At 41.6% G+C, this 27,907-nt stretch overlaps 2 protein-coding genes across 9 annotated transcripts in view; one reads left to right on the plus strand and one right to left on the minus strand.

Moving 5' to 3' along the window:
- Positions 1 to 20,375, plus strand: LOC115108215 (BOS complex subunit ncln-like). Of its 5 annotated transcripts, none has more exons than XM_029632295.2 (15): positions 1 to 302; positions 5,672 to 5,862; positions 6,197 to 6,341; positions 6,464 to 6,558; positions 7,214 to 7,294; positions 7,463 to 7,566; positions 12,022 to 12,110; positions 12,352 to 12,491; positions 13,176 to 13,396; positions 14,015 to 14,102; positions 15,227 to 15,265; positions 15,573 to 15,736; positions 16,041 to 16,094; positions 16,238 to 16,316; positions 17,381 to 20,375. In XM_029632295.2, exons 1-15 carry the CDS (start codon positions 128 to 130, stop codon positions 17,441 to 17,443), a joined length of 1,728 nt encoding a protein of 575 aa, XP_029488155.1. In that variant the 5' UTR covers positions 1 to 127; the 3' UTR covers positions 17,444 to 20,375. The 5 variants fall into 5 exon arrangements, with proteins under 5 accessions (XP_029488155.1, XP_029488156.1, XP_029488158.1 ...); XM_029632296.2 differs by having other exon boundaries at positions 15,576 to 15,736; XM_029632298.2 differs by having other exon boundaries at positions 13,176 to 13,354.
- LOC115108216 (ceramide synthase 1) overlaps positions 19,467 to 27,907 on the minus strand; it is a 40,052-nt gene continuing 31,611 nt past the window's right edge. For all 4 annotated transcript variants that reach the window (XM_029632302.2, XM_029632301.2, XM_029632304.2 and 1 more), the window contains 3 exons: positions 27,634 to 27,781; positions 25,572 to 25,738; positions 19,467 to 24,289 (listed from right to left, as the gene is read on the minus strand). In XM_029632302.2, the coding sequence (XP_029488162.1) occupies positions 24,247 to 24,289; positions 25,572 to 25,738; positions 27,634 to 27,781 (358 nt within the window). In that variant the 3' untranslated portion in view covers positions 19,467 to 24,246. The remainder of the gene's footprint in view (positions 24,290 to 25,571; positions 25,739 to 27,633; positions 27,782 to 27,907) is intronic.

Genomic DNA, 27,907 nt, shown 5'->3' on the forward strand with positions numbered 1-27,907 from the left:
TGCCATATTAAAATCCACTTGTGGCGACTGTGTTAGTGAATGACAGCTAGGCTAGCGACTAGATTCGACCCGGCAACTGCATTGATTATCAATTTACTGTTGTTTAGACCATAATACCAATATCAAAATGTTTGAGGAGGCTAGTGAGGTGTTCGAGAACATGTTTAAGTCCTCTTTCCCCCTGACTTTCATTGTGTTTATCCCCGCGGTACTGATTCTCGTCTCACCCCTTCCAGCCGAAGCGGCACATGAATTCACCGTGTACCGCATGCAGCAGTATGACCTGCAGGGACAACCGTACGGTAAGCATTTAAAAATGGTATTTTGTGCAATTATTGAATGGAAATTCAGTCCTGTAGTTAGCTACCAGGATATAAGGCATAGCTCTTTCGCTAAGTAAACGCTCTCTGTTATTGCACAGTCCTAGCTAGCTAACGTTAGCGCGCTAGCTAACCAGTGTGTCAATGTGTTATTGGGGCCCGCAATTCGGGGCATCCCCCCCGTGTGGGCATCCCATAGGTTCCTGCATGTGGGCGTGGCTGGAGGAACATCACCTTCCTAGCAAGCCATCTTCATATGCTTGTGACACTTGTTTTTTCTGGATTTCCCCAGATTGTCTATGCAATTAAAATATGGGTCAAATGGGAAATAAAAGTATTATTTTAGGATATGCCATCATTGTAGTATAATTCATGTGCAAGGTTTTAACTGAAAATGGATGTGTACTCTGTTGATGCGTTGGATAGCAGATGTAACAGATATACTACCTCTCAAACTTTCTGGAAGTGGGGCAACGATATTTGGCTTTCCCATGGCTCTGAACACGCCACTGGGGACATTACAATGACAAATACCTTTGGTAGTAATATTCTACACTCGAATATTGGTCACTTTATTTGTCCTATGATCAGTTACAATGACGTTTTTATTTTACCTTTATGTAACTAGGCAAGTCAGTTAAGAACAAATTCTTATTTTCAATGATGGCCTAGGAACAGTGGGTTAACTACCTGTTCAGGGGCAGAAGGACAGATTTGTACCTTGTCAGCTCGGGGATTTGAACTTGCAACCTTCTGGTTACTAGTCCAACGCTCTAACCACTAGTCTACGTTACGCTCATTACTGTAGTACTACAAATATTTGTACTACTCCCTTCACAGACCATAGGGCTATTTGCATTGATGTCAAAATATTTGGTAGAGCATCCTACTGGTAGCTAAATAGCTCCTTATTAAATAATGATATAGTTAAGTTTGAGGTTAAAGGTCTTCTCTCACACTTTTGGGAAAGGGTTTGTAAATCTTATTGCAAGAACTGGGAGCTCTTTAAATTTGAAGTGGCCAAAGACCTCCATAAAATATGGTAGTCATCTTGCTAAGACCAGAAGAGGTGATCATTAAGGTAACTTCCCTTTCTGAGGTCCCCAGCCGACCTCTCGGGGGAGGAGAAGATGGAACTAATTGAGTTACAAAATAAACTGGATAATACAGCGCCTTGCAAAAGTATTCACCCCCTTGCCATTTTTCCTATTTTGTTGCATTACAACCTATAATTTAAATACATTTTTATTTCGATTTCATGTGATGGACATACACAAAATAGTCCAAATTGGTGAACTGAAATGAAAAAAATAACTTCAAAATTCTAAACAATGGAAAGTGGTGCATGCATATGTTTTCACCCACTTTGCTATGAAGCCCCTAAATAAGATTTATTGCAACCAATTACATTCAGAAGTTACATCATTAATTAAATCAAGTCCACCTGTATGCAATCTAAGTGTCACATTATCTCAGTATATATACACCTGTTCTGAAAGTCCCCAGGGTCTGCAACACCACTAAGCAAGCGGCACCTTGAAGACCAAGGAGCTCTCCAAACTGGTCAGGGACAAAGTTTGGAGAAGTACAGATCAGGGCTGGGTTATAAAAAAATATCTGAAACTTTGAACATCCCACGGAGCTCCATTAAATCCATTATTTAAAAAAGGAAACCTGCCAAGAGAAGGACGCCCACCAAAATTCACGAACCAGGCAAGGAGGGCATTAATCAGAGAGGCAACAAAGAGACCAAATATAACCCTGAAGGAGCTGCAAAGCTCCACAGTGAAGATTGGAGTATCTGTCCATAGGACCACTTTAAGCCGTACACTCCTCAGAGCTGGGCTTTATCGAAGTGGCCAGAAAAAAAAACATTGCTTGAAGAAAAAATAAGCAAACACGTTTGTTGTTCACCAAATGGCAGGTGGAAGACTTTCCAAATATGGCAGAAGGTACTCTGGTCAGATGAGACTAAAATTGAGCTTTTTGGCCATCAAGGAAAATGCTATGTCTGGCTGAAACCCAACACCTCGAGAACACCATCCCCACAGTGAAGCATGGTGGTGGCAGCATCATGCTGTGGGGATGTTTTTCATCGGCGGGGAATGGGAAACTGGTCAGAATTGAAGGAATGATGGATGGCGCTAAATACAGGGAACTTCTTGAGGGAAACCTGTTTCAGTCTTCCAGAGATTTGAGACTGGGACAGGTTCACCTTCCAGCAGGACAATGACCCTAAGCATACTGCTTTAGCAACACTCAAGTGGTTTAAGGGGAAACATTTAAATGTCTTGGAATGGCCTAGTCAAAGCCCAGACCTCATTCCAATTGAGAATCTGTGGGATGACTTAAAGATTGCTGTACACCAGCGGAACCCATTCGACTTGAAGGAGCTGGAGAAGTTTTGCCTTGAAGAATGGGCAATAATCCCTGTGGCTAGATGTGCCAAGCTTATAGAGACATCCCAAGAGACAGTTGTAATTGCTGCAGAAGGTGGCTCTACAAAGTATTGACTTTGGGTGAGTGTATAGTTATGCACGCTCAAGTTCTCTTTTTTTTCTGTCTTATTGTTTGTTTTACAATAAAACATATTTTGCATCTTCAAAGTGGTAGGCATGTTGTGTAAATCAAATGATACAAACCCCCCAAAAATCTATTTTAATTCCAGGTTGTAAGGCAACAAAATAAGGAAAATGCCAAGGGGGATGTATACTTTCGCAAGGCACAGTATAAATAGATTGAAATAAACTGGATTTTATATATATATATATATTATATATATATATATTATATATACTACCGTTCAAAAGTGTTGGGTCACTTAAAAATGTCCTTGTTTTTGAAAGAAATAACATAATTATCAGCAACTATCACTCCTGTGTTCCAATGGCACGTTGTGTTAGCTAATCCAAGTTTATCATTTTAAAAGGCTAATTGATCATTAGAAAACCCTTTTGAAATTATGTTAGTACAGCTAAAAACTGTTCTTCTGATTTAAAGAAGCAATAAACTGGCATTCTTTAGACTAGTTGAGTATCTGGAGCATCAGCATTTGTGGGTTCGATTAGTCTCAAAATGGCCAGAAACAAAGACCTTTCTTCTGAAACTCGTCAGTCTATTCTTGTTCTGAGAAATGAAGGCTATTCCATGCGAGAAGTTTCCAAGAAACTGAAAATCTCGTACAATGCTTGTACTACTAATGTGTAATAATATGTACTACTCCCTTCACAGAACAACGCAAATGGACTCTAACCAGAATAGAAAGAGTGGGAGGCCCCGGTGCACAACTGAACAAGAGGACAAGTACATTAGTGTTTAGTTTGAGAAACAGCTGCCTCACAAGTCCTCAACTGGCAGCTTCATTAAATAGTACCTGCAAAACACCAGTCTCAACTTCAAAAGTGAAGAGGCGACTCTGGGATGCTAGCCTTCAAGTTATTTTCTGAACAAGTAGCTCCCTTCCTACTTGAAGTCTTTGTTTTTAATACTCTCTAAAATGTTCTCCCTCCTACAATGAGTCAGGGATTAATAACACTGATACCTAAGCCTAAAAAAGAAGCGCTGCTCATTGATAACTGGCATTCAGTTTGTCGTCTTAATAATGACTAAGATATTAGCCTTACTATTTGCAAAAATAACTAAAGAAGTCCTGGATGCAATCATTGATGAAACAGTCTTGAAACAGACATATTTCTAACAATATCAGACTAGTATTAGATAGATTTGACTACTCAGACCTAATAAATGAGGATAGCTTCATATATTTAAAATATTTTTATAATGCATTTGACACAGTTGAGCATCAGTTCCTCTTCCACTCCCTTGAGAGACTTGGCTTTGGGGATTTTTTCTGTAAGACTATTAAGACTATACAAATGGAAATATCTCTATAAAACTGAAACATGGCACCTCGATTTGAGTTAAAGAGCGGAATTAGGCAAGGTTATCCTGTCTTACTGTATCTGTTTTTATTAATCACCCAATCAATCACCCTTATTACAAAATTATTTCTAGTGATGCACCAATATGACATTTTTGGCTGATACTGATATCCAATATTTTCCTTGATAAAAAAAAAAGCGATACCGATATTTAACATTTTAGGGGCCTTTTAAGCATTCTAGTACAGTTAAATAGTTAACACACACACATGGACGCAGGGTCTAAGGCACTGGATCTCAGTGCAAGAGGCATCAATACAGTCCCTGGTTCGAATCCAAGCTGTAAATCATCCGGCCGTGATTGGGAGGACCATAGGGCGGCAAACAATTTGCCCAGCATTGTCTGGGCCGTCATTGTAAATAAGAATTTGTTCTTAACTGACTTGCATTGTTAAATAAAGGTTACACACACACCACACTGACCAAAACTATATTTTGTTGGCATTTACATATGTCCCCATTTATCAGTAAAACATAATCAAAACCTATTTCTTTCACTTACTTGCTGTGCTGTTCAGTCGTTTCATTCTCAACCAGGATTTCTGTGTTCAGAACTGTGTTCATTTTCTATAATGCCTGCTACAATAAGTGAATGTCCATTATGATTGGTTCATCTTAAATTTGTAACAAAAAGGGCATTTTCATAGACGTGAAAGCCAGATCAGTGATTATTGCGAAAAAACAGCTTCAACTATGTTGATTAAATTTTTAGTGGGTTTTATGGTTGTGGAAAGCTTATATTTAGCCTATGTATATTTTCACAAGCCCTGAATTCATTAGATTTTTGCTGACTGTTTGAAATGCAGTGTATTTGACCTTTTTTAATTGTACAACAAAGCTTAGTTTATAGAACAGTGATGCAAAAAATATCTCCAGTTTCCATGTGGTATTTGAGTTGTGGTAGTATCAACAGCGTGTACAACCTGATTTCCCGCCTAATCAATATGAGTGATTTATTACCACTTGTCAAAACAACAGGGTTTTTGGTGCGGGTGCAGTGAACAAGCTGCTTTAAAAAATATTCCAAGTAATATGATTACTATTGTTGCATATGTGTGTGTAGATGGTACATTTTATGTTTTGAATTTTCACTATGACAAACTGTTTCTTGTTGTTGATTTGGACACGTCAAAACTGTTTTGACATTGGGCTATTTATCAAAATCTCTTGTGAACAGGAAACAGTGGCGGCATAATTTTCAACTTAAGTTTTAGGAATATAAATGTAACTTTCAACATTCATTTCCAATGGTGTTGTACTTAATCAGGTATAAACTTCTGAATGATAAAAAAATGAAATGCCAGAAATCACAAAAACGAGTTTGCCCTGCCTAATAGCCTACAGCATAGCATCAATGGTGTTTCCACACATCCCCCCCCCAACTGATCGGATCCCACTTGTGATTCCCAGGGACCAGGAATGCCATATTGAACACAGAAGCGCGCACAGTGGAGGCGGAAGTGCTAAGCCGCCGCTGTGTCATCATGCGGCTGGTGGACTTCTCCTATGAGAGATACCAGAAAGCCCTGCGCCAGTCCGCTGGGGCTGTGGTCATCATTCTCCCCAAGAATATGTCCACCATGCCGCAGGACATAGTACAGGTAATAATGCATTATAATGCCTTATGAGTGGGTTTTATGGCCGTTCATCAAACTAGTCAAATCAAGAGGCAAGGTCCTGAGTTGCTTTTAAAGCTAGAGCTCCTTTGGTGTTCTTGTAAAGTTTGTTTCTGTTACACTCAAGGAAAACTGTCAGTCACAACACTCCCTCCTTATCAGTTGTAACTCAAAGCAAAACTTGAAAAACCAGACTTGCTGGAGTGAAGTAGGCCAAATTGTCCAAATGTTATGCTGTTTCACATTCACACTGCTTCCCTGGTAGTGTTGTTGTCTTGTGAATGATAACCCGGCATTCCTTTATTCCTCTACGTTGTAGCAGTTCATGGAGCTGGAGCCAGAGATGCTGGCCACAGAGACCATTGTTCCGGTTTACTTTGCTCTGGAGGATGATGAGCTGCTCTCCATCTACACACAGACCCTCACCTCCTCCTCCTCCCAGGGCTCCTCCTCTGCAGCTGAAGGTGCAGGACATTTTACAAATATTGTGTTGAAAACTGTCGGTCGAAACGCTGTCAGAGGAAATTCTTTCCAGTGAAATTCTTTCGAGGTATTTAATGACTCCTTTTCCCCCATGTCTTCACAGTGCTGATCCACACAGCCACAGCAAATGGCTTTCAGATGGTGACGAGTGGGGCTCAGAGCAAGGCAGTGAGTGACTGGGCCATCACCAGTCTAGAGGTGAGAATCATTATGGTTAAACCACTATCCTTTATCTGTTTAATGCTTGATCTAGTCCAGACATTCACGGTTCTGTTAATGGGTGACATATTTGAATGATATTAGGCTACCAGTGAAGCAGTACTCACATTAACACACTGCTCACACTTAAGGTGTTAAGTGATTTAGAAGCAAATAACGTGTTAGTTTTCTTAACCTTGTGTCATTCTTGGGTCTATATGATATTCTAGACTGTGTGTGTGTGTGTTGAACTAAGGTAGGTGTCAAACCCAGGGGAATAATGGATTTAGCCCTGTAGTAGGAGATTAGGGGACTCCTGAGGCCTCGTGTTCCTTTCTACCTCATGCATATGGCCACCAGTCTATGGCATTGTTTCACATAATGGGTTTAAGTTTAAGTCATTGTGGTAGGTATTCCATGCCTGTCTTTATTGATGTCTTAAGTCTCATACCCTTGGCTACATACTTTGCTGTCATCTTATATGAAAGTAAATGTAGTATTTTATTAGGATCCCCATTAGCTGTTGTTAAAGCAGCAGCTACTCTTCCTGGAGTCCACATGAAACATAACATAACACAGAACATTAACATAGTAGTATATTATTGTTTCGAGATGTTATAGAACTGATCTACAATATACATGTGTCCTCTCCTAGGGGCGACTGGCTGGAACTGGGGGAGAGGACCTGCCCACCATTGTCCTGGTGGCTCACTATGACTCCTTTGGTGTCGCTCCGGTACACCCAGCTCTCCCTTAATACACCTCAATATATTCTATGATATGCTATATTTATAATATTTTTTACTGTATAATAGTTCTATTTATTTATGTTGCAGAATTATCCTCCACCAGAAGTGAAGATTCTAATTAAATGTGTTGACTTTGGTGTTGTTGTCCTGTCCAGTGGCTGTCCTACGGGGCAGACTCTAATGGCAGTGGGGTGTCTATGCTGCTGGAGTTAGCCAGGCTCTTCTCCAGACTCTACAGCTACAAGAGGACACACGCTGGGTGAGCAACACGGGTCCACAGCTCCTCAGAGAAATCAGCCTTATTACAATGCTATCCACACGTTTCTTTCCTTGTGCCTAAGCATTCCACACCCTTTAGGAAAATCGCACTCCACATGTAAAACTCAAAACTCAAATAATACGCCTCTTACAGTGGTCAGAGAACGGCTCTTCCTGTGTTCGCAAAAGTACTTAGCTTTTAAGAGTCGATTAGTTTTAGTAATGGAGTAGAAAGGATGTGGTTCTTAGAAGATATCTGTCTATTCCTAGACGAAGTGTACTCTGGAGTGTGAGTGCTGTTTGAGACGAGGGGCCATGTTAGTGTAAATGTGTTGGCGTAATGGCACACTGGCTGTTCTCCATGGTGTTAGGTGAGCTCTTGTGTTGGCGTATTCTCCATGCTGACCGAATGAAAATGCTAACCAGTAACCACTGGTAACTTTGCATATGGTCTGTTTGCGTGTCACTAGTAAAAAGGAACAAGACTGCACGAAGCCCCTTTTACATTGAGAGAGCAGGGGAGAAAGGTGCAGTCGTTCAGGACGCAAAAGTACAGTGTTATGTGTTGCAGAGAAATTGCAGATTACGTGACCTCTGTGTTCAGAGACACATTTTTAACTGAGTGTAGCCTTTCCCCTATGATATTATACAGTATGTTTTGACATTCGCTTTCCCAACATGTACAGTGCCTTAAGAAGGTAATTCATACCCCTTGACTTTTTATAAATGTTGTTGTGTTACAGCCTGCATTTAAAATGGATGAAATTGAGATTTGATTGTCACTGGCCGAAACACAATACCCCATAATGTCAAAGAGGAATTGTTTTTCTACATTTCTACAAGTTAATTACAAATGAAAAGCTGAAATGCCTTGAGTCAGGAAGTATTCAACTCCTTTGTTATGTCAATCCTAAATAAGTTCAGGAGTAAACATTTGCTTAACAAGTCACATAATATATTGCATGGACTCACTGTGTGTAATAATAGTGTTTAAGATGATTTTTGAATGACTACTTCATTTCTGCATAGAATTATATATAAGGTCTCTCAGTCGAGCATTGAATTTCAACCAGAGATTCAATCACAAAGACCAGGGAGGTTTTCCAATGCCTCGCAAAGAGGGGAAGCTATTGGTAGTTGGGTTTAAAAAAAAAATATGCTGACATTGAATATCTCTTTGAGCTTGTTGGAGTTATTAATGACACTTTGGATGGTGTACACCCAGTCACTACAAAGATGCAGGCATCCTTCCTAACTCAGTTGCCGGAGAGGAAGGAAATCGCTCAGGGATTTCACCATGAGGCCAATGGTGACTTTAAAACAGTTAGAGTTTAATGGCTGTGATAGGAGATAACAACTGAGGATGGATCAACAACATTGTAGTTACTCCACAATACTAACCTAATTGACAGAGGGAGAAGAACGAAGCCTGGACAGAATAAAAATATTCCAAAACATGCATCCTGTTTGCGACAAGGCCCTAAAGTAATACAGCAGAAAATGTGGCACAGCAATTCACTTTTTGCCCAAACTACAATGTGTTTTGTTTGGGAAAATCAAATACAACACATTAATGAGTGCCACTCTCCATATGTTCAAGCATAGTGGCGGCAGCATCATGTTATGGGTATGTATTTCATCGTTAAGGACTGGGGAGTTTTTCAGGATTAAAAATTAACGGAATGAAGCTAAGCGCAGGCAAAATCCTAGAGGAAAATCTACAGTGAAGTTGCTTACCAGGAAGATAGTGAATGTTCCTGAGTGGCCATGTTTCAGTTTTGACTTAAATCTAATTTCAAATCTGTGGCAAGACCTGAAAATGGTTGTCTACAACAACCCGTTTGACAGACCTTGAAGAACTTTAAAAAGAATAATGGGCAAATGTTGCACCATCCAGGTGTGTAAAGCTCTTAGAGACTTACCCAGAAAGACTCTCAGCTGTAATCGCTGTGACTCGGTGTGAATACTTACAGTACCAGTGAAAAGTTTGAACACTCCTACTCATTCCAGGGTTTTTATTTTATTTTGACTATTTTCTACATTGTAGATTAATAGTGAAGACATCAAAACTATGAAATAACACATGGAATCATGTAGTAACCAAAAAAGTGTTAAACAAATCAAAATATATTTTAGATTCTTAATACAAAAGGAACATCTGAGCTATCTTTGTTGCAGACACATGGTAACAGTTGAATAAGATGAAGAAGAAAAACAATACCTGCACACTGCTCTTGATAGTATCACTGCTCTTTAATGAGCTTTAAGTATCGGCCTTAAGGCCTTCATCAGAAGCTCTGAGCAATGATACTATCGAGCAGTGTGCAGGTTCTTTTTTTCTCATATTTTAGATTTTTCAAAGTAGCCACCCTTTGCCTTGATGACAGCTTTGCACACACTTGGCATTCTCTCAACTAGCTTCACCCACATATGCTGAGCACTTGTTGGCTGCTTTTCCTTCACTCGGTCCAACTCATCCCAAACCATCTCAACTGGGTTGAGGTTGGGTGATTGGAGGCCAGGTCAACTGATGCAACACTCCATCACTCTCCTTCTTGCTCAAATAGCCCTTACACAGCCTGGAGATGTGTTGGGTCATTGTCCTGTTGAAAAGCAAATGACAGTCCCACTAAGCACACACCAGATGGGATGACGTATCATTGCAGAATGCTGTGGTAGCCATGCTGTTGAAGTGTGCCTTGAATTCTAGATAAATCAGTGTCACCAGCAAAGCACCCCAACACCATCACACCTCCCCCTCCATGCTTCACGGTGAGAACCACACATGTGGAGATCATCCGTTCACCTAATCTGTTTCTCACAGACACATGGTGGTTGGAACCAAAAATCTTACATTTGGACTCATCAGACCAAAGCACAGTCTAATGTCCATTACTCGTGTTTCTTGGCCCAAGCAAGTCTCTTCTTCTTATTGGTGTCCTTTAGTGATGGTTTCTTTGCAGCAATTTGACCACGAAGGCCTGATTTACACAGTCTTCTCTGAACAGTTGATGTTGAGATGTGTCTGTAATGAACCTATCCTCTGCAGCAGAGGTAACTCTGGGTCTTCCTTTCCTGTGGCGGTCCTCATGAGAGCCAGTTTCATCATAGCGCTTGATGGTTTTTGCGACCGCAGTTGAAGAAACTTTCAAAGTTCTTGACATTTTCCGTGTTGACTGACCTTCATGTCTTAAAGTAATGATGGAATGTCTTTTCTCGTTGCTTATTTGAGCTGTTCTTGCCATAATATGGACTTGGTCTTTTACCAAATAGGGCTGTCTTCTGTATACCACGCCTACCTTGTCACAACACAACTGATTGGCTCAAATGCATTAAGAAGGAAAGAAATTCCACAAATTAACTTTTAACAAGGCACACCTGTTAATTGAATTGCATTCCAGGTAGACCGCTGCTCCCAAGTGCATCTCAGTGCAAGAGGCATCACTACAGTCCCTGATTCGAATCCAGGCTGAATCACGTTCGGCCGTGATTAAGACCATGGTGCTTGCCTACGGAGCTGTGAGGGGAACGGCACCTCAGTACCTCCAGGCTCTGATCAGGCCCTACACCCAAACAAGGGCACTGCGTTCATCCACCTCTGGCCTGCTCGCCTCCCTACCACTGAGGAAGTACAGTTCCCGCTCAGCCCAGTCAAAACTGTTCGCTGCTCTGGCCCCCCAATGGTGGAACAAACTCCCTCACGACGCCAGGACAGCGGAGTCAATCACCACCTTCCGGAGACACCTGAAACCCCACCTCTTTCAGGAATACCTAGGATAGGATAAAGTAATCCTTCTCACCCCCCTTAAAAGACCTAGATGCACTATTGTAAAGTGGCTGTTCCACTGGATGTCATAAGGTGAAAGCACCAATTTGTAAGTCGCTCTGGATAAGAGCGTCTGCTAAATGACTTAAATGTAAATGTAAAAATTAAGAGTTCCATAGGACGGGGCACAATTAAGATTAAGAATTTGTTCTTAATTAAATGACTTGCCTTGTTTCAATTAAAAAATGATGCTGATTGAGAGAATGCCAAGAGTGTGCAAAGCTGTCATCAAGGCAAAGGGTGGCAACTTTGAAGAATCTGAAATATAAAATATATTTTGATTTGTTTAACACTTTTTTGGTTACTACATGATCCCATATGTGTTGATGTCTTCACTATTATTCTACAATGTAAAAAAATAAAGAAAAACCCTGGAATGAGTAGGTGTGTCAACTTTTGACTGGTACTGTATGTAAATTAGATATTTCTGTGTGTTCTTTCAATACATTTGCTAAAATTTCCCTGTCATTATGGGGTGTTGTGTGTAGATGGGTGGGAAAAAAACATTTAATCCTTTTTTGAAATCAGGCTGTAACACAACAAAATGTGAAAGAAGTCGAGGGGTGTGAATATCCACATTGATAAGAATGTCCTCTCCTGTCGTTTCTAACACACCTGCTGTCTTCTTAGATACAACCTGCTTTTCTTTGTCTCTGGAGGAGGGAAGTTCAACTACCAAGGCACCAAGCGCTGGCTGGAGGACAACCTGGACCATACAGGTACACTAAGCTCACATGAGGCTGTAGACTCTGGTACAGGGTGGCTATTTTGACTGCTACAGTGGAACACAGAAGGACATCTGTACAATACACACTGGAAATGAAATGGAATGAAACATGAACCCAGCCACAAGTGTTATTAAATGGAGGTAATGCATGAATCATGGAAATGTATATTTGGTTAGATATGGCAGTGTAAACAGTCTCTCTTTTCCTTTATCTCTGTCCTCCCTCTCTGCAGACTCTAGTCTGTTGCAGGACAATGTAGCATTTGTGTTGTGTCTGGACACCCTGGGGAACGGGGACAGTCTGCACCTTCACGTGTCCAAACCCCCTAAAGAGGGAACCGCCCAGTATGCCCTGCTCAAAGAGCTGGAGACTGTAAGGACCATCACACCAACCACATATGTTTCATAGATAATAACTGTTTTTGTAGAATTGTTTGTATATATGGAGGTCATGCAACCTTTACCACAACCCCTCCTGCCTTATTGCTTAATTATACATCTGTGAATAACATATATATATATATATATATATGTTATTCACAGGAGGGGGTGTGGTATACGGCCAATATAGTATATGGATGGCAGGGTAGCCTAGTGGTTAGAGCATTGGACTAGTAACTGAAAGGTTCAAATCCCCGAGCTGAACAGGCAGTTAACCCACTGTTCCTAGGCCGTCATTGAAAATAAGAATTTGTTCTTAACTGACTTGCCTAGTTAAATAAAGGTCAACTAAATAAATAAAAAATATACCACAGCTAAGGGATGTTCTTACACACGATGCAACAAGGAATGCCTGGATACAGCCACAACCCCCCGAGGTGCCTTATTGCTATTATAAATTGCATACCAACACAATTAGAGCATTAAAAATAATAAGTGTTTTGTCATACACGTGTTATACTGTCTGATATACCACGGCTGTCAGCCAATCAGCATTCAGAGCTCGAACCGCCCAGTTTATAATGATAATATATATATTGATCACTCGTAGCACATTACATGTACACTCAAAGTTCCATACTGTAAGTTTGTTGTCCCTCTAAACCCTGTCCCCTAGGTGGCGTCCAACCAGTACCCAGAGGTCAAGTTCTCAATGGTGCACAAGAAGATAAACCTGGCGGACGACACGCTGGCGTGGGAACACGAGCGCTTCGGGATCCGCCGGCTGCCGGCCTTCACGCTGTCCCACCTCAACAGCCACCGCGAGGTGCAGCGCTCCAGCATCATGGACGTGCGGTCAGTGTCTTCTGAACATGGAGCGGGAGAGCCCCCTGCTGGGTGGGTTTATTACTGCAGTCCAACCAAGAGACCGAGCATCCAAACCCCCCATCCACAACCCCCAACCCCTGCCTAGGCCCAGCTCACCTTTCACACCTCATTCAAAGAATCAACTGCCCATTAGGATCTATTGAATCAGGTGTGTAAGTGCTAGGCTTGAACGAAAGCCTGCACACATTGCTGCCTTTGGGACTTAGATCAGAGAGTAGATGTGGGACTTTTTTTGTAGATCTGTCTCACAGCAAGGTGGAGTTAGTACCAGGTTGCTTAAAATCTGATGAAGTGATGTTGCTTGGTGGAGTATGAACTGTTACTAATACTGTGTTTAGTTTTATTGTTAGCAGTCCCTCAAGGAGATGGGAACATGGCTTGCTGGCCCCTGGAATAAAATAAAAGGTTGAGAAACACTGGGCTACCGGGTTGATTTGGGATTGTGCCCCTTCGTCCCGCTGTAGTGAACCGTCTGTCCTCCCAACCTTCTCATTGCCACCACCCCTCCACCGCACCTCCCCGCCCAGTGTAGTGGACTCTGTGCTCCCCTCACATTCTTCATCGGTGTGTTGCAGAGTTGAGCTGCTCTTGATTGCTGGATAATTGAACTGTGATTTACTGTTACAGACCTCATGTGGATCTGAGAAAGCTCAGCAGGAACACAAAGCTGATTGCAGAGTCGCTGGCCAGAGTCATCTACAACCTCACGGAGAAGGTAAAGATATGTAGAACATGTCGGCGTCACCATACACGTTTTCAATATTGAAAGCCATGTCATGAAAGTCGATGGACGTTTTTCATGTTGCTTTCGATATTTATACTGAACAAAAACATGCAACAATTTCAAAGATTTTACTTGGTCACAGGTCATATAAGGAACTCAGTCAGTTGAAATAAAATTCATTAGGCCCTAATCTATGGATTTCAAATGGCAGCCATGGGAGTCGATGGCTCCCGAGTGGCGCAGCGGTCTAAGGCACTGCATCTCATTGATAGAGGCATCACTACAGACCCTGGTTCGATTCCGGGCTGTATCACAACCGGATGTGATTAGGAGACCAATAGGGAAGCGCACAATTGGCCCAGCGTCGTCCGGGGTTGGCCGTCATTGTAAATAAGAATTTGTTCTTAACTGACTTGCCTAGTTAAATAAAGGCCCACCCACTGGCGACCCAGGCCCAGCCAATCAGAATTAGTTTTCCCTACAAAAGGGCTTTATTACAGACCGAAATACTCCTCAGCACCCCCCCCACCCCCCCTTAGATGATCCTGCAGGTGACTGAGCTGGATGTGGATGTCCTGGGCTGGTGTGGTTACAAGGGGTCTGCAGTTGTGAGGCCAGTTGGACGTACTGCCAAATTCTCTAAAACGTTAGAGGTTAAGAAATTAACCTTAAATTCTCTAGCAACAGCTCTGGTGGACATTCCTGCAGTCAGCTTGCCATATGCACACTCCCTCTACTTGAGACATCTGTGGCATTGTGTTGTGTGACAAAACTGAACATTTTAAAGTGGCCTTTTATTGTCCCCAGCACAATGTGCACCTGTGTAATGATCATGCTGTTTAATCAGCTTCTTGATATGCCACACCTGTCAGGTGAATTATCTTGGCGAGGGAGAAATGCTCACTAACAGGGATGTAAACCAATTTGTGCTCGAAATTTGAGAGAGGTATGCTTTTTGTGCGTATGGAACATTTCTGGGATCATTTATTTCAGCTCATGAAACATGGGACCAACACTTTACATGTTGCGTTTATATTTTTGTTCAGTGTGGGTTGCTCTTTGTCCTGCACATCAGGTTTGACCGCTCTCGCACTCTCTCTCTCTCATGTGTCCAGGGTGCCCCAGGTGACCTACAGATTTTCACTGAACAAATGGTGAGTGATTGAATGTGGCTTGACCCTACTGTCCCCTCCATGTGAGGCTCTGTCTGACATGACCTTAACCAAGCCTTTTTGAAAGGCTGCTATACACACCAGGACTTTGACCTGAGGCTTGGCCTGAGCAGTGGGCAACCAGTGGTCCTCTTAGGCTAGTGTTAGTGTGTAGCTGTCATAGCATGGACAGTTAGTCGGGGTCACGATGTGTGTGTGTGTGCTTAACAAGACAAGTGCGTGTCAAGGTGTGTACTATACGCCACTGATTATGAGTGTGTGTGTCTGTGTGTGTTGCCTGCACGGCCAGCAGATGCAGGAGGAGCAGCTGTCGTCGGTGGTGGACTGGCTGACAGCCCAGCCACGGGCTGCCCAGCTGGTGGACAAGGACAGCAGCGTGGTCAGCACCCTGGAGTACCACCTGGGACGGTACCTGAAGGACGTCCGCAGGCACTACGTCAAGGCTGACAAGAGGTGACCAGTCACTGACCTCTGCGTTACAGCTAATACAGGGTGTCAATGGTCCTCTTGACTGGCCACAGCTAGTGGTTCTGCCGTGTTTACCTTGGAGGAATCACAGAACTACTAAGAGTGCTCATGGTGGTCAAAAACTGTGACAGAATCACTCCTTTTATTGTACAAGATCAATTGTAAGGATCAAATAGTCTGGGACGAATGTGATTTTTACACTATTTCTATTTACTGTTGTTCATTGAACAAATGACCTGTATGGTTTAGAAATGGATGATGTTACAGTGACAAATGCAATCTCCCCCAGAGACCCAGAGTTTGTCTTCTACGATCAGCTCAAACAGACCATGAATGCTTACAGGTAAACGTTATGGCTGCTGAGCTGTAGTGCAATAGAGCAAAAGCCTATTGATTTTAATTTCAAACCTCTTCAGCTTGCTTTTGTATCTGTTTTTTTTCTTTCCCTTTTACACTTGTCATTTTATATATCCACTTTCCTAACAGGGTGAAACCAGCCATCTTTGACCTGCTTCTGGCATTCTGCATCGCAGCATACCTCGGAGTGATATATCTGTTCATCCAGGTATGTGTCGATACAACATCCGCATTCTTATGGCTACTAATGTTATTTTGGTGTATGGTCATTAGTCTGTTGACCTAGCCTAACCCTGCAACTCCTACCCCGGTCAGTGCTGTAAATCAGATGAGTTCTGGTTATTTAAGGGGTTAACAATACTCAGCTAGCTCATTTGGTTCCATGGAAGTTATGGAAATATACATTTTGGTTTCCCATTGGTTCTAGGAACAAAGCATTACATTTCCTGACCGGTAACATTTGGTTGTTCTGGGCACGTTACTTTTTAGGTTGCAGGGAGGTTTTGAGAATGTTTTACTATGGTTCCCTGAAAATGGAAATTATAGGTAATTAAATAACGTTCTGATAAATTGTTTCAATAAGACTTAATAACACTGCAAGCTTATTTTGGTATAACTTTTGAACTCCAAGCACAGATAAGACATATGGAAATATATTTGCTTAGGCATTAATCATGCAAACACATTTCTTTTTGTGTCATGGCGTCAGGGAGATTCGAACCTATGATCTTCTGTTCTGGAATTAGAGCACTGCGCAACCAAGATGGAGCTAGCTGTTCATTTTTGTGTATTTAAACAAACCCATTTCAAAGTATAACAGCACTGGTTAAGATCAGGTGTGGCCAATTTGTGGGCATGGCCAACACACTTGACCACACTTAACAAAACTCTATCCTCTATCTTGTTGACACTGAGAATCAAATGTATGGTCTTAACATTCTTAGAACGTTCTTTCAACGTTGTTTAATAGTAAGTACTGACATTCCCACAGAAGAATGTTGTTTTTTAACGTTCTCTGAACAATTTCAGAGCATTAATTTAAATAGAACCATGAGGAAACCTGTATCAAACGTTATGCTGAAGTATTGAAATTCCCACCTAAGAAACATGGTTCTGTGGTTAACGTTATGTGCTAGCTGGGTATCCTGCACCATTCCCAGAAGGTTGTGGAAAGGTTGTATGCAAAATAACCATAGGACAACTACGCTCTCACCAGCTCTTAAATATATGGTTCTCAGTACATTATGTGCTAACATTTGTCTCTCTCTTCAGCACTTTGTGGTTCTCTACAGCGTGGTGCGCAGAATCACAACGCCCAAGACCAAGCAGCATTAAGACACTCCTCTTCCTCATTCAGACTCCTCACTCACACCGACAACGAGCTCTAGCCAGTAACAAAACGGGGGCGGACCAAGCAGCTCATCTTTTTTTTCTTTTTTTACCACCCAATCTATGTCCTTTGTTCCTCTTTGGAAATGAAACGTGTTGAATCATTTCTCTCTGCCAGGTTTAGCCATCCAGTCAGTTCCTTCAATGGCTGTCAAGTCAGAATGCACTCTGGTCTTCCTGTCCCCGTGAAATCAATGTCAAACATTTCCTGGTCCGCCCAATCCCACATCAACTCCTAGTCCCTAAACCCTATTTTCCCCTATGATCAGAGAGAATTTGATAGGTGTCAGAAATATGGTAATAGCTTTACCTTGTGCTCAGATAGGCTAGGTGACATTTTCACCAGTTTGCTTATACCTATCCAGTCCTCTCCATAAGGAGTAGGTACTAGGGGTTGATGTGAGATTGGACATTTCTATACCCACAGCTCACTCCTGAGTGCCCTACGGTGTGAATTTTGCCAAACTACAATGGGTCGTCTTCTTGGGCAGCTATGGAGTAGCATGAGTGTGCAGGAGCAGTGAGACTTGGTAATATTGTCTGGATGGATGGTTGATAGTGCAGGAGCAGTGAGACTTGGTAATATTGTCTGGATGGATGGTTGATATATTTGGTCACCCTGACTAGATTTATTTTTCTATAGGATTCATTTTTTTCTTTAACCCCAATGAACTAATTAAATAATGCTTTCAGAAAGTATTCATACACCTTGACTTATTCCACATTTTGTTGTTACAGCCTGAATTCAAAATGGTTTATAAAAAAAAAATTCTCACCCATCTACACACAATACTCCATAATGACAAAGTGAATTTTTTTTAAACATTTTGTAGCAATTTCTTTGCACAACCCTGAGTCAGATGTTAGAATCACCTTAGACAGTGAATACAGCTGTCAGTTTTACACACTTGGATTGTACAATATTTGCACATTACTCTTTATAAAATTCTTCAAGCTCTGTCAAGATGATTGTTGATCATTACTAGACAGCGATTTTCAAGTCTTGCCATAGATTTTCAAGACGACTTTAAGTCAAAACTGTAACTAGGCAACTCAGGAACATTCAATGTCGTCTTGATATGCTCCAGTCTATATTTGGCCTTGTGACTCCCAGTGTCTGTTGGAAAGCAGACTGAACCAGGTTTTCCTCTAGGATTTAGTCTGTTTATTTTTATCCTAAAAAACTCCCTAGTCCTTGCGGATGACAAGCATACCCATAACATGATGCAGCCACCACCACGCTTGAAAATATGAAGCGTGGTACTCAGTGATGTGTTGGATTTGCCCCAAACAAAGCGCTTAGTTAATTTCTTTCTCACATTTTTTTGCAGTATTGGAGTATTTTTATTGTGTACAGGCTTCCTTCTATTCACTCTGTCATTTAGATTAGTGTTGTGGTGTAACTACAATGTTGTTGATCCATGCTCAGTTTTCTCCTATCACAGCCATTAAACTCTAACTGTTTTAAAGTCACCCTTGGCCTCGTGGTGAAATCCCTGAGCCGTTTGCTTCCTCCGGTAACTGAGTTAGAAAGGACGCTTTTATCTTTGTAGTGACTGGGTGTATTGATACACCATCCAAAGTGTAATAATTTCACTATGCTCAAAGGCAATGTCTGCTTTTTTATTTTTACCCCTAGGTGCCCTTTGCGAGGCCTTGGAAAGCCTCCCTGGCCTTTGTGATTGAATCTCTGGTTGAAATTCAATGCTCGACTGAGAGACCTTACATGTTAACCACTATTATTGCACACAGAGTGAATCCATGCAACTTGTTAATGTGACTTGTGACTTGTTAATAAGCACATTTTTACTCCTGAACTTATTTAGCCTTGCTATAACAAAGGGGTTGAATACTTACTGACTCAAGACATTACAGCTTTTCTTTTGTAATACATTTGTAAAAAATATCTAAAAACATAATTCCACTTTGACATTATGGGGTATTGTGTGTAGGCCAATGACACACAATCTCAATTTAATAAATGTTTTATTCAGGCTGTAACACAACAATGTGAAAAAAGTCGAGGGGTGTGAATACTTTCTGAAGGAACTGTATGTATGAATAAGAACATGCATTTAGAATGATAAATTGTCCCCCATACTATCCATTGCCATCACTAGAGTAAGTACGGTTATAGAATGGATTTTTTTTTGTTTCACCCCTTTGTAGACTAGTTTACTAGTGTTACTACAGTATGCGACTGACTTAGTTTTGATTTACAAATGCCCTTTTTAAAATGTGAAAACATTAGACCCTCCCCTCCCACAAATGTGTTAATCAGAGATGTATGCAGTGTTGCAGTAAGGTCACAGACTGAGACAGAATCGTGTTGGGAGATTATCTGGACATGTCTATTGCAACACGGTGAGCTCCACATCGATGTGCAGACACAGCACGTTGAAATCCCCCCTTGCTCTCATCAACTAAAGTCTTAAGGCAAGATGTTGGTAGATCAAATTGGACCTTTTGGACAGAGTCTGGTAATATCAATGTGTTGTCCCTCGTCTTCGTCTATATCCCTTACGGTCTTTGAGCTTGAGGGGAGAGGAGACAACACTTGTGTGCTGTGGTTGGCATGCAGTATCACATGTAGGAATCCCATAATGCTCTCTCAGTCAGTGAGAGCAAATGGGCTGGCGAGATTCACCTATCAACACAAGGTAAAAAACTGATATATATATATATATATATATATATATATATATATTTACATTTTTATTTATTGAAGCAGACTATGCTAAACTGCACTGACTTGAACTCTCAAGACTCTTTTTGTCCAACACCTACATTTACCTTTGTTTCGACTGTTTTACCTGGTCCACGTAAACTTGATTCTTGCAATGAAAATGACAAAGAATAAATGAATTTGTTGAAATAAGTCAGATGCAGGTTTCTTTTTTTTGATTCACATGTTTTATCTTAAGGGAAAACATGATACAATAACACTGGTTGAATGTAATTATTTAAAAAATGTATTACAAAAGAGTAAGTGCCTGTCATTCCCAAGTGGTTGTATTTAGAAAGTGGTCAGATTGAAACTTTAAGTGCCCAGATTTCTTACAAATGGTAATTCTCCCTGAATCTTTCCCCCCTAATAAACAAAATAAATGACAAGTGCAATTTGTAAGAAACACCTGTGTGGTGTAAGCCCTTCATATTCACTACAACCTCCCTCTTTCTCCTCCAGCCACTCAGGTCTCAACCAGGCCTCTCATCAGAACACTTCTCTGTGATAAAGATCAATATTTTTGGCACATTCTTAAAGCATTAAACTATCAAAAGGAAATGCATAGAACAATACTTCTTCCACAAAATGTTTTCACATTTTCATCCTGAACCGTGGATGGACTTTTTGTATTCAATGCTGGTCAAAAAGAACAGCGAAATCTGCCTCGAAATTAAACTTAAAATGACTGACTGCTACTCTTAACATTTTTTTGTGTGAATTTGCTGTGAGTAGTTTCACCTCACAAAGCCAATCCAGTTGTTGGTGTTTTTTGTCTGGTGGAGAGGACAGACCGGGAGAGAGCTGGGCCGAGGTGGAGGAAAAGTGTACACGTCTTCGTGGACAGTACCACAGGAGAAATCAGGGCACCTCATCATGTGTACCTAACAATTAACAGATGCATACACAGGAAAAGGGACATGACTGGATTACAAAACAGTGTTCTCAGAAACAGCAGCAATTAAAAATAAAAAAAAGTAGAATAATAATGACAATGTTTGAATGTAAAATCAAAAGCTAGGTTATCCTGGGCACTGGCACTAGTGGTAGCTGGGGACTGAAAGACCACAACTATGAACACTTCTACCTGCCCACATCTGTGGACTGTTCCAGCACAAGCATGCTGTTCATCATAACGAAAGAGCTTGAATTTGATCATAAAGGACAGCACCCCCTCTAAGTCACAGCAAAGAAAAACCTGGAGAGTCGCAGCACACAGGCACACACAACCAGGAGCACATTCAAATGCAAAGAGGATACCAAACCTTTTGGACTGTGTGGTGGTGTCTGCTTGAATGACTTCACTTTTTTTTAAGATGAGTTCTGCACATTGATAAAGGATACGATTATGTAGTTCTTTCTTCATTTGTGTTATTAAAAAATGACTTCATAGCACATTCCAAAAACCATTCCAGTGTCATGCATTCCTGAATATCATATGTGCATATATGTTTTTTTTATATTTGATTTTTATCTTCTTTTACACAAGGGCCCTTTGCTTTCTGTGAACTGCCAACATATTGGTTATTAAGATGAGTCAAATCCATTTCTTTAACGAAATCATAAGGTTGATGCTCAACCCAATCAATCGATTTCAGCTACAGTACCAGTCAAACGTTTGGACACAGCTACTCATTCAAATGTTTTATTTTATTTTTACTATTTTCTACATTGTAGAATAATAGAGAATACATCAAAACTATGAAATAACACATAGAATCATGTAGTAACCAAAACAAATTGAGATTCTTCAAAGTAGCCACCCTTTGCTTTGATGACAGCTTTGCACACTTGGCATTCTCTCAACCAGCTTCACCTGGAATGCTTTTCCAACAGTCTTGAAGGAGTTCCCACATATGCTCAGCACTTGTTGGCTGCTTTTCCTTCAGTCTGTAGCCTAATTCATCCCAAACCATCTCAATTGGGTTGAGGTCAAGTGATTGAGAAGGCCAGGTCATCTGATGCAGCACTCCATCACTCTCCTTGCTCAAATGGCCCTTACACAGCCTGGAGGTCTGTTGGGTCACTGTCCTGATGAAAAAAAAAAGATAATCCCACTAAGCACAAACCAGATGGGATGGCATATCGCTGCAGAATGAGGTGGTTAAGTGTGCCTTGAATTCTAAATAAATCACTGACCGGGTCACCAGCAAAGCACCCCATACCATCACAGCTCCTCCTTCATTCTTCATGGTGAGAACCACACATGCAGAGATCATCCGTTCACATATTCTGCATCTTACAAAGACACAGCGGTTGGAACCAAACATCTCAAATTTAGACGCATCAGACCAAAGCACAGGCGAATGTCCATTGCTCGTGTTTCTTGGCCCAGTCAAGTCTCTTCTTATTGGTGTCCTTTAGTAGTGGTTTCTTTGCAGCAATTAGATCATGAAAGCCTGATTCACGCGGTCTCCTCTGAACAGTTGATGTTGAGATGTGTCTGTTACTTGAACTCAGTGAAGCATTCATTTGAGCTGCAATTTCTGACGCTGGTAACTCTAATGAACTTATCCTCTGCAACAGAGGTAACTCTGGGTCTTCCTTTCCTGTGGCAGGCCTCATGATAGCCAGTTTCATCATAGCGCTTAAATGGTTATTAAAAACTGCATTTGAAGAAACTTTCAGTTCTTGAAATTTTCCAGATTGACTGACCATGTCAGTAATGTTGGACTGTTGTTTCTCTTTGCTTATTTGAGCTGTTCTTGCCATAATATGGACTTTGTCTTTTACCAAATAGGGCTATCTTCTGTTAACCAACCCTACCTTGTCACTGAATGGCTCATCAAATGCATTAAGGAGGAAAGAAATTCCACAAATGTACTTTTAACAAGGCACACCTGTTAATTAAAATGCATTTCAGGTGACTACCTCATGAAGCTGGTTGAGAGACTGCCAATAGTGTGCAAAACTGTCAACAAGGCAAAGGGTGGCTACTTTGAAGAATCTCAAATATAAAATATTTTTAACACTTATTTGGTTACTACATGATTCCATCTGTTATTTCATAGTTTTGATGTGTTCACTATGATTTTACAATGTAGAAAAAATAAATTAAAAACCTGGAATGTGTAAGTGTGTCCAAACTTTTGACTGGTAGTGTATATCAGCTGTCATTAACCAGCTATTAGCTTGTATGCCTTCATTTCAGTGCAACAACAGATGCTATAAAAACAGAAAATGTGACAATACATTTTCGATACAGGAATGCAAGCAATATTTCTTATGCGTATTTATCGACGGCAAAAAAAAAGTTGAAAGGTTTATGTTTCCCTTAAAAATCTGAACACGAGTAATTCACATTTGCAAGACATCAATACTACACTGACGTGGCTCTTCAAATAATGCAGGTCAGGCTGTGGTAATGGCTGTGTTCAGTATCGACCTGTGCAATGATATGAAAATCAATACATGTTGGTAAAAACAAAGCCAGCCAATTACATGCACTCTCTCACACCCGCGGTAGTGACAAGATGTAATACTTCCCTTTAGTATTTTAGCCTTCACTCCTGGGAAAAGAGGAGGTAAAAACTAAATTAGCCACTACGCTTTTAAGAGGAATGCTCTTTAAAAAGACAGGTCTTTCTATACTAGAGATGACCTTTGACATGGTTACTGTGTGAGCGCTTTAGTCCTCTAACGTGTGCACGTTATCTAGTTTGTATAGGTCTAGACTAGATACCTAAACATCACTAGCTTAACCTTGTCTGGTGAGTGTTCGTTAGAGATGACACTAATTCTAAACGTCCTGGTAGGCTACACGAGAGAACATTCCCGAAACTCACACTTTTTTTTTTTTCTTCAAACGTAAATGTTAATATAAGACAAATGTCACCTTAAATAACATTCACAGCGATATAATAAAATTTAAAAATCTATAGAATACGATGAAAAAAAAAAAAAAAAAAAACGGAAATAAAAATGATCAATTGTTTTTTCATCCTTTTCGCGAGACCCCGAGAGTCACTTAGAGCTAAGTCTGAAACAATCTAGGTCGTGCCAGAAGGTGGAACTAGAGAGGCCTCTACAGATGCTTCTCCTTGGTGATCCCGTTCTGCACGTGTTTCCTGTGAGAAGAAAGGAGAGGAGAGAAGAAAGAAAAAAAAGGACCAACTGTCAGCCAGCGGAAAGGTGATCCTCTATTTATACGCATGGTAAAACCAAAAGGATATCACCGGTGTTCAAGGGCGCCAGATAAGGGGTGGGTCAGGCTGTAACCGCGTAATCACACCTCAATAAGTACAGCGCTTTGATCCTGTCTATCTGTGTGTTACAAAAGACAAGGCTACTCGCTGCAGCTCTGACGTCATACTGGGCGGTCTGACAGAGCACAGGTTACTGGGGTTACAAGAGGACTGCGAACAGATCCACGTGTGTCACGTCATAGCAGAGGCACTTCCTCAAGGGGAGAGCTCACTGGAGCATGGTGTGATATAAGATTTAACATCGGTGTGGTGGATGGCAATAAGAATGTTAAGTAGAATCCCAAGAAGAAGAAAGAGGACCGCTACACCCAAGGATGTACCAGAACAGCAATGTTCATCTTTGCATGGGGCTCGTTCATTACAAAAGCAGAAGCTTTCTTTTCGACTGTAGTCTGCCATATTGATCACACATACTGTAGCTGGCTATTTCAGATCCGCATGCACTGAAGGGCATAGGGGTTGCTTGGAAAGGGTTTGTTTTAGGCATGAGGTTTACAGTGTGATGAATGGTTGTCTACACTCGAAAAGGGTTCTTCGGCTGTCCGCATAGGAGAACCCTTTGAAGAACAATTTATGGTTCCAGGTAACCATAAATTGGAACCCTTTTTCTAAGTATACAGGTCGAGTTAGTCCAACAACCCGTACTTCCTTCCCCTAGCCTAGCCTCTTGCCCTTATATGTTGCAGAATCCATATACGAAGGGACCGGGGAAGAGATTAAACTGTTGTTTTTGGTTGGACCGGGCTGTAGTAAAGAGTGGGATTAAGCGGTTGTTGTGAGGGCTGGCTCAGCAGAGGATTTTTGGCTTGGTGTGGTTTGCTTTGGTAAATCAGTAAGGATTAGGCACTGTGGTTTGGGACGGCTATGGACACACATGGGGTTCAATGAATTGTCATTTCATTTACTGAGTCATCTGAGGCCAAGGGGCCATTCTCTCTTAATGTTTGCCTGACCTCTCTGGATGTTTTCAAATGATCATCTCCTCTGGAGAAGAAGTTTCTGTATAGTGTATGACTGGGACATTACTTCAGTACAGTAAAACATTCATGGTAATGTATACTATAATACACACAATCTGGTGATTCATATACACCGGTTGAATGCAACATGGTAAAGTAGTGTGTGTAACTTTGTGTTTCCTCACCCTTCAGCAGAGTTGTTGAGATGTCCTGCATCTTCACTCTGCAGCCGCTGCTGGGCCGCGAGCAGGGCTGCAGCCCTCTGAGCTCCCTCCTCACCCTCGTACTCCCTCAGGTCTTTCACATCCTTCATCTGCCCCGTCAGGACCTTCGCTACAAACGCCACTATGAACTGTGGGCAGAGAGAAGGGGGGGGGGGGGGTCAGGGGTTAAAGAAGGGAGAGAGGTCGGATGTCACATAGTACAGTTTTGTTCTAATGCTTGTATCAACCCCTGACAGAGTCTAATAGGAACAAAGAAGAACAGGCAATGGTCATAGAACTGTCATGCCATTCACCTCTTGGGAACATACAGTGAGGGAAAAAAGTATTTGTTCCCCTGCTGATTTTGTACGTTTGCTCACTGACAAAGAAATGATCCGTCTATCATTTTAATGGTAGGTTTATTTGAACAGTGAGAGACAGAAAATCAACAAACAAATCCAGAAAAACGCATGTCAAAAATGTTAGAAATTGATATGCATTTTAATGAGGAAAATAATTATTTGACCCCTCTGCAAAACATGACTTGGTGGCAAAACCCTTGCGGCAATCACAGAGGTCAGACGTTTCTTGAAGTTGGCCACCAGGTTTGCACACATCTCAGGAGGGATTTTGTTCCACTCCTCTTTGCAGATCTTCTCCAAGTCATTAAGGTTTTGAGACTGACGTTTGGCAACTCGAACCTTCAGCTCCCTCCACAGACTTTCTATGGGATTAAGGTCTGGAGACTGGCTAGGCCACTCCAGAACCTTAATGTGCTTCTTCTTGAGCCACTCCTTTGTTGCCTTGGCTGTGTGTTTTGGGTCATTGTCATGCTGGAATACCCATCCACGACCCATTTTCAATGCCCTGGCTGAGGGAAGGTTCTCACCCAAGATTTGACGGTACATGGCCCCGTCCATCGTCCCTCTGATGCGGTGAAGTTGTCCTGTCCCCTTAGCAGAAAAACACCCCCAAAGCATAATGTTTCCACCTCCATGTTTGACGGTGGGGATGGTGTTCTTGGGGTCATAGGCAGCATTCCTTCTCCTCCAAACACGGCGAGTTGAGTTGATGCCAAAAGCTCCATTTTGGTCTCATCTGACCACAACACTTTCACCCAGTTGTCCTCTGAATCATTCAGATGTTCATTGGCAAACTTCAGACGGGCATGTATATGTGCTTTCTTGAGCAGGGGGACCTTGCGGGCGCTGCAGGATTTCAGTCCTTCACGGCGTAGTGTGTTACCAATTGTTTTCTTGGTGACTATGGTCCCAGCTGCCTTGAGGTCATTGACAAGATCCTCCCGTGTAGTTCTGGGCTGATTCCTCACCGTTCTCATGATCATTGCAACTCCACAAGGTGAGATCTTGCATGGAGCCCCAGGCCGAGGGAGATTAACAGTTCTTTTGTGTTTCTTCCATTTGCGAATAATCACACCAACTGTTGTCACCTTCTCACCAAGCTGCTTGGCGATGGTCTTGTAGCCCATTCCAGCCTTGTGTAGGTCTACAGTCTTGTCCCTGACATCCTTGGAGAGCTCTTTGGTCTTGGCCATGGTGGAGAGTTTGGAATCTGATTGATTGATTGCTTCTGTGGACAGGTGTCTTTTATACAGGTAACAAACTTAGATTAGGAGCACTCCCTTTAAGAGTGTGCTCCTAATCTCAGCTCGTTACCTGTATAAAAGACACCTGGGTGCCAGAAATCTTTCTGACTGAGAGGGGGTCAAATGCTTATTTCTCTCATTAAAATAAAAATCAATTTATAACATTTTTGACATGCGTTTTTCTGGATTTTGTTGTTGTTATTCTGTCTCTCACTGTTCAAATAAACCTACCATTAAAATTATAGACTGATCATTTCTTTGTCAGCGGGCAAACGTGAAAAATCAGCAGGGGATCAAATACTTTTTTCCCTCACTGTAGATCTGTGAGTGAACACCCTCTCTGAATTAGATTAGGCTTGTTTAACCAAGCATCTGATAAATGAGCTTCAGTACAGTGTGTGACCTGTGACCTGCTGCAGACAGAGGTCCAATACTTGCCAAAAACCAGTAGATATTCATGCAGAGGAGTGTCAAGAGGAGGCTGTTGAAGAAGAAATAGAAGGGTATGTTTGGGACGGACTGGAGGCTGGACACACAGGTGGCATACAGAACCTTCAGAGGGAACCAGTAGAGACGGAACCAAAACCTGCACAGAGGGGGGACACAGAGGAGCCGTATTACTCTGATGCTTTAGGGGACAAAGACGAGCATTGTCCAGGGCTTCAAACACCCTTGTGACCTCTCAGGACAGGTGTGTGTGTGTGTGTGTGTG

The sequence above is a fragment of the Oncorhynchus nerka genome, linkage group LG24, assembly GCF_034236695.1.
Source record: "Oncorhynchus nerka isolate Pitt River linkage group LG24, Oner_Uvic_2.0, whole genome shotgun sequence".
In the NCBI taxonomy this organism is placed as follows: Eukaryota; Metazoa; Chordata; class Actinopteri; order Salmoniformes; family Salmonidae; genus Oncorhynchus; species Oncorhynchus nerka.

Coding starts and splice junctions, on each gene's coding strand:
- LOC115108215 (XM_029632295.2), top strand. CDS start 128: ATGTTTGAGGAGGCTAGTGAGGTGTTCGAGAACATGTTTAAGTCCTCT. Junction 303..5,671: donor CCTGCAGGGACAACCGTACG/GTAAGCATTTAA, acceptor TGTGATTCCCAG/GGACCAGGAATGCCATATTG. Junction 15,737..16,040: donor TACGTCAAGGCTGACAAGAG/GTGACCAGTCAC, acceptor AATCTCCCCCAG/AGACCCAGAGTTTGTCTTCT.